Raw genomic sequence first — 7554 nt, 5'->3', positions numbered from 1 at the left:
ACAACCTTAATGAATTTTATTTATTTTTCAACATCTCTCAAGTAAAAGGAAACTGAATATTTTATTTCATATATTTAAAAAATACATTCCTTAAAATGATTTAATAATTATATGTCTCAAAATTCAAAAATTTTTAAAGCGTATTCGCAAAAATATTAATGAATAATTATTTAGAGCTATTTTTTGTATAGATTGTTGAATGAAAGAATTTTATAACTTTGTACAAAATGTTTCGATGAGCTTGAAAATTCCTCGAGATATCGCGAAAGAAGCAAAGTGTATAATCAAAATTAAGAGAACTAAACTTTTGATAGCTCGCCTGTCCTAACTATTGGGACCATTTCGACAGAATTCGAATTTGTTGAAAAAATTTATAAAAAAAAATGAGCGGTTATATGAATTTTTGTTTTTTAAAATACTGTCTGCTGCACTAATTAAGTAGTGCAAATAATTAATGCAATTAACTAATGAATATTTAAGCTTCGACCATTGAGTCATTAAAGTCTGTTCTTAGGCCTAATTCCGATCATTAGTTCATATGCTGTTTATATATATTTTTTTTTTGCAACGTCAACAAGATACAATCAAGAAATATTTAAAACTAAGGAAACTTATGGAAATTTTAACTATTAATTATAAGCCTGTAATAAATCATTTTTTATTTCTAGATTTGATTTTTTTTTATTCAAAAATATGCATATCCAGGTTTGCCACGGGTGAATAAAATTGCAAAAAGTGTGACAATTAAAATTTTTAATTTTAATAAAAGATATTAAAATATTCTAATTTTTATATATTTTTTTAGATTATTTGAAATGCCAAATTTCTTAGATTATTAGAAATGCCAAATTTCTTCGCTCTGTCAGAAAAAAAAATCTCTAGCAATATCGGAATTAAAGGTATTTTTCGCTTAGTTTTTTTTTTTTTTTTTTTTTTTTTTTTTTTTTTTTTTTTTTANCTTTTTTTTTTTTTTTTTTTTTGGTGCATTTTTTGTAATTTAAAAAATATTATGACAAATACAGCATTATTATTGCTATCTCGTGGGGAAACTTTCAAAGAGTGAGCGTAATTACTCTAATTCCGCATTTTTCACGCTTCAAATTACTACCAATTTATTAGAATTAGGCAGAAAGCGGAGCAGTTGTTATTTCTAGCTTACAATTGAAAGTGGATTCTGAGAATGGTTTTCCTTTAAATATGAATAAGTTGATATGTAAGCCATAGAATAATTAAAAAGATAATAAATAAATAAATTTTCTTCCCCTTTTTACATTTTAGTCGCATGTGGCGTTTTTTCTGGATATCTTGCGTAAGGAACACGACTTCTGTGGGAGAAATGGTTTCCATGAATTAATAATATTTGTTTGTATTGTTAAAAATTCCTATCGATTATTTTTTCCATTACAAACAAACGTAGCTTAATCGTATCATAAACGTAAATGCATTATCTCCTTCTTCCAATTACTTTCTACGTAGTAGAGAGGTGGTAACTCCTAGTAGTCACCAAAATTAAATTTTTAAAAAATTCTGCTTAGAAATATATTATTAAATTGCATAAAAACTGCAGTTGGTAGAATGAAACCAAAATCGAATTTGAAAACAGCGACATAAAAATATACATAATAACGTTCAAAAACCTAATGAATTAGAAAATGTAAGAAAAAAGTGTATAATTTATCATAATGTGAATAAAGGCTCCTTTTCTTTGAAAATACTTGTTTTGTCACGCATAGAACTTTCAGACAGACGCAATTATATTTTGTTGTGTTTATTATTGAACTACTTTTTAATTGTTGAGAAGCCAATAGCGATAAAAGAACTGAAGAAATTTTCAGATCTAAAAGATGACTAGTTATCAACCTTCCTCCTAAACTCGCAAGAAGCCTTTTTTATTATTAATTACTACCGCAACTGACAGAAAAAATAACTTTTTCGAAGTATTTCAACGAAATAGACTATATTCATGAATTTTTCACTTTTCTTTCTTATAACGCACCAGCCAATTATATTGCTAGAAGACACTTTTAATAAACGTAAAAGCAATGTAATAAGTAATTATCATATTGAACTGAACTGAACTGAGTTTCGTTTCAGTGTACCTGTCCGCGAAGCTGACACTTCACACTTTCATCTGAAGTTGTGCCCGTGGGCACCTGTAATGATGGCATTGCAAGTGGATAATGGCGGTGAATTTTGGCGGCGGTGGTCAGATTAAATCTACATTTTATCTATACCCATAAAATAATAACACGATTAAATAATACTAGCTGATGGTTAAGATTGATATAAGTCTCTACTATAACAGTGACCCGGCCGTCCTGGTATTCAACCACTCGTACCGGGTTGCTCACTGTACTGATATTAGTGGAACTACGACTTCCCCGGATCGGACCCTATACAGGGTTAGTCCTTCACCGGGTTTACCGTAGTCCAGTGTATAAGCTGTGTGTGTATTAATTATCATCATTTAAGTTTAAAATTATTTTTTATTTAATATTAACAAGTTCACGCCGGAAAAAGTGAAACGTACTGGTACGGGAAAAGAGAAAATATTGGTAGAAGAACTATTTCAGTATTAAATAATATTCGAGAGGAGTTAATCTATTTTCAATAATAACAATTCACTGTAGGGAAATTTATCACGGTGAAGAAGCAATTCAATATAAAAATTGCATCCGTTAAAAACAATTGGTAGTTATGGATTTTTATTATTCCCGGAAAAAAACTAAAAAATGAAATTTATTGTTACCAGTTTTTATTCAGGTGCGCTGCCAAGATGAGACAACCGATGGTTCCCTCTAGATTGTCTCATCTTGGCAGCGGGTGAGCGTGTTAAACGCTCACCAGCTGTGAACGTGTTAAATTGCGTGTTTTAAAAGGATTTAATAATTTATGTACCCTAAAATTAAAAAAAAAAAATGTTGAAACGTTTTCACAAAAATAATAATATATTATTAATATTTATTTAAAGCTATTTTTTGCATCGATATTTGGATAAAAGAATTTTATAACTGTGTGCAACATGTTTTGATGAGCTTGAAATTTTCTCCAGATATTGTGAAACGAGCAAAAAGTAAAATCAAAATTAAGAGAACTAAACTTCTGATCGCTTGCCTGACCATATCGCCTACAGTAACCATTTCGACAAAATTCGAATTTGTCGGGGAAAAGAAATTATTAAAAAAATATGCTGTTGTATGAATGACTTTGTTTCTTATAATTCTGTGTTCTGCAGATATTAACTAGTGCATACCTGCCAACTTTTAATCCTTTCCATTATAATTTTTCCCAGTGGTATTAAAATGGAATTAAAACTTCAATTTTAAGCAAACAAATACGTTGTATTTGAGGAAACTTAAGGTGACAACCATGATAGTAATGCATATTAATATATGTGCTTAATTTTTGTAAGAATAGTGGTAATCAAAATCATTTATAAATTAAATTTATAAAAGAGAAAATACTATATATTTACCACCACTTTAAATATGAAAATAAAATCTTCCGGAAAATCCGAAAGAGTTGGCAGGTTTGCTAGTGTAATTAGTTCATGCAATTAACTTGTGGCGCCAAAGGAATCGACTGGTTGACAAACACACGACCGGCAACCTTGTATCTTCCCCAGTAATTAAGAAGCTTCGAACTTTACCATCACCTCCTACATCTAAAAGCCTCCCAACGATCTTTTATAAGTAGTCCGCGCAGACAATTCCAAAAGTGAACTAGTTGTGCGCATGAACCCAAAACCTTTTATAAAGTAGTTGACTGTTGATGATGATGTGGGGGGGGGGATCTGTGCTACTCGCTTTTATCCCCCTTGCTGTAAGGTGTATCTTTTGTGAGTTGAGTTGTTGGTGGTGAAGATGATGACGATGATATGAAGAAAGTGTTCTTGAAGAAGCGAAGTAAATTTACTGTGCAGATGAAAATTAAATATTTTTTCCAAAACATTTTTGGAGAGGTTGCTTTGATAAAATAAAAAAGAAACTAACGTTTGGTGGTTCCAACACTTTTGGAGAAACACGTTCATCAAAACTAAATTCTTAATAAATAAAAAAAAAACTCTTTTTCCCAGGCGCTCAGAGAAGCTTAAGCCAATAACTTAAAGATTTGTAACTGCATTTAGTTAAGGGATTTGAAAACTGGAGACTAGAAACGCTTAGTTGAAATTAAAAAATCCACTAAGTTTTTAAGAAGATTATCATATTGGTCGTAACTAAGAAGACGGTGAAGGGAGAGTGGGAAAACTCCGATAGAAGCGCGCAGCGCTTGTCGCTGATGTTCAAACTTTTTGCATTCAAAGAGGAGGTGGATAGCAGATTCTGGTTGTTGACAGTGGTCGCATAAAGGGGAGTCAACGAGCCCTATTTTTGCATATATTGCGTTAAGTTGGATTGTGTTGCTTCGGAGACGCGAGATTAAGATATCGTATTTTCGGTTTGGGAGTTGATTGAGGGAAGTTTTATTAACTGGGTGATCAAAGGGGAAACGCTTGTGGTATTTTGANATTCTCCTGGCACAGACTGAGTTATTTCTGCGTATGAGGGCTTTTTCAAATAAGCTATTCTTCTAGCTTCACTCATCGGAACATGATGGGTAGACTTAATTCTCATTAGTTTCTCAAAATTTAAAAATGCAGGACAATCACGCTGAATTGGATTATGGTTGCCGTTACAATTTCTGCAGCACTGGACCCTAGTACACGGGCCCTGATGTTCGGAAGAAAGGCCTCCACAGTTGTGGCATCTGGTTGGGGATTTACAGTATTTATCGGGGTGGCCGAAACTCCAGCAGTTTTTGCATAGGGTAACGCTATCTTGGAAGAGTTTAGTCTCATAGTATTGATACCAGAGACGTATTTTCTCAGGGACAACAGTACCTAAGACATTGAAAAGGATTGTGGTTGTCGGTTTCCCTTGTTTTAAGAACCGACGAATTTCTAGAGCTTGTGTCTTGTTTTCAAAATTGAACTCCCGACTAATGTCCGAAACCGAAGTTTCAACAGGAAAGTTCCTGAGAATGAATTTGGAGGAAATGCATTCTAGAAGGCATTTAACTGCTACAGGAATCTCTAGGATTGTTTTTATCTTTAAGATGTATTTTGCAGTTTCTAAGTCGTCACATTGAATAAGGAGCGACCCGCTTTTTTGGAATCTAATACTTTTAATTTTTTTTGTCGGTACAGAAGCATTTAGGTCTGCTTTAAGGCGTACTGGTGAGGTCTGAGGTATAGCACTAGATTTTTCTTTTGCTTCAATATTAAACCAAAAGTCTGCTGAGCCGTTGTTTTTAGCATGAGCCAAAATATCTTCTATGGGCTCCTTGGAGCACCACTGGTAGTCTAGGAGATTGGTCATTTTGACCAGATGGCCCCCAAAAGGTAAAGAGTAAAAGTGGCTTACCTGTTTTTTGGTAATCCTGAAATAAGGAGGGAGTTTTTAAACATTTTACTATAAATTCGTGGATGTTTTCTTGTTATCCAACAAAAAAAAGGGAAAAGTGAAATTCGGAAAGTAATAAAAATTCAAAATAAAATTTAAACGTGACTTATCTTTAGTCACATCACTCTCTCTAAAATCTAGTTATTAGCCAACTGACTTCATGAAAAGGCTTCGGAAAAAACTGCGATTATTTCACTCATTAGTCGGTTTTTATAATCCAGTGCACACATCCAAATAAAAGATTACGAGCTACGCATATTTACTCTAACAGGTCCAATCATACACTAGGAATATTCCTGCGTAAGCATGTGAATAATATCGACAATCAAACTTTTTAATAATCTCCAATTATTTATAGTCTTTACTGATTCCGTAGGATCTTTATCATAAATGCCCTTTTATAAAGTACTTGAGAAAAATTCATCATATATATTTGAGAATTGAATCTGTAGTGGTAGACAAGTGAATAAGGGAAATCAATAATATTCATAAATAAAACAAATTTTTAGTCATATATTTGCTACCACTTTCCTGTTTTAACTAGATTTTGTATTAAGTGACTCATTCGGAAAGTGGATAAGGATATCCTTCACAGTGATCTGATTGCACTACCTATAAAAAACCGTGTGGAGGCTTTACTCGGTGCACACACTCATACTTAATTTTATGTTTCTGTTTTAGCTTTTTATGTTTCAGTTGTTAATAAATGTTTAGTTGATTTTTGTCATAGTTGTCTTCAACTTAATATGAGAGGGTTCCTCCCCCTCAAACTAATGAAAATTTAAGTTTTGGCCCTTGAATCACTCAAATCTGTTTGGTCTAATTCAGATCATAAGTTCATATGTTATTCAGAGTTTTTACTTTTTTGCATCGAAAACGAGATACAAACAAGAGAAAGTTAAAAGATACAATTTGCGCAATGGATGCTAATTATAAGCCTGTAATACATTATTTATTACTGGATTTGATTTTTTGAAGTTATACTTCTTATGCGACTTCCAACAAGGTTGCGTTAAACGTTTAACGCTACATTTTTATTGGCCGGAAAATCACGTGGTAGGATCCAGTTTTCCCTCATTCATTTCCATATTGCTTTGGTTCTCACTAGCATAAAAATAATAAAAGTCATAAAAGTTTTCGCGATCGCAACACTCGAGTACGCCCTCTAGCGGGAGCCTGTAAATATCAGACATTAATTTATGGCGTTTTCATTTAGTTCCATCTGAATCACTGGCAGAATCGGTCGCCATTTTCTTTGCACGAAATAAGAAGCAAAATTTTCCTAAGGAAAAAGCCGAAAAACTTGAAAAAACTCTCCAGAACATTGTTAAATCTTTCAGAAACAGAACACGCAAAGCATTTGAAGAAAATTCCTCAATAATTTTCAACTTATTATCAACAAACTTGCAACATATAACTTCCGATTTCGCTATCGCATACTGTTACAGATGTGTGTATTAAGGTAAAATGCATTTCTTCTGTCTTCAATTCATTACAAATTAAAGTGAAATCAACATTGCTTTCGTCATTCCAATAAATAAATGTGAATTCAGAACGTCAAGAACTGCAATCATTTTGGAATTCTTCTGATTTATAAAGCACGTAAGTGTTAATTTTTATAAAATAAAGCATTTTACTTTTAAGTATGTTTTTTCTTATTTGATGATAGTTTTCTATAGAATGGTTTTCTGTGTCCGATTATGAATCAAAAAAGAAAAAACATGAAAGTTGTTTATTTTAATGTAAGGAAATTTTAGAATTGGGTTTTTCCTTTTTGCTTTGTATCGTAAGCATTCTTTATTTTACGTTTATTAGTTTCGAAATAATGATTTTTATTGAAACTTGAAATTTTTTGATAAAAATTGTTGTCAAAAAACGTTGTTTACAAAATTAAATTTCATAAAATTATGAGGCTTATGTATACTTTTTGTTCATTTTAATTTTTGAACTAATATGATTCTTAAAACTATAGAATGTAAAGTTTAAATGGGCCTTTCATGTTATATCATTAAATTTAGTAATACTATTTCTCGGGCATTAGGTTTTAACTCTTATAAGAATATACATATTTTTTTCTGTTTATGTACAAATATTTTTCCGATGTGTTTTGGAT

General features: G+C 31.8%; 1 protein-coding gene across 1 annotated transcript; it reads right to left on the bottom strand.

The window, feature by feature from the left end:
• Nucleotides 1-4418: 4418 nt before the first annotated feature.
• Nucleotides 4419-5357, bottom strand: LOC122272167 (uncharacterized). Its single transcript, XM_043055460.1, has one exon. The coding sequence runs from the start codon at nucleotides 5355-5357 to the stop codon at nucleotides 4419-4421; it is 939 nt and encodes a 312-aa protein (XP_042911394.1).
• Between the last annotated feature and the right edge of the window lie 2197 nt (nucleotides 5358-7554).

This window comes from Parasteatoda tepidariorum, chromosome 6 (assembly GCF_043381705.1).
Source record: "Parasteatoda tepidariorum isolate YZ-2023 chromosome 6, CAS_Ptep_4.0, whole genome shotgun sequence".
Taxonomy (NCBI): Eukaryota; Metazoa; Arthropoda; class Arachnida; order Araneae; family Theridiidae; genus Parasteatoda; species Parasteatoda tepidariorum.
Note: the sequence above shows the minus strand (reverse complement) of the source record. Positions and strands in the feature narration are given on the sequence as shown.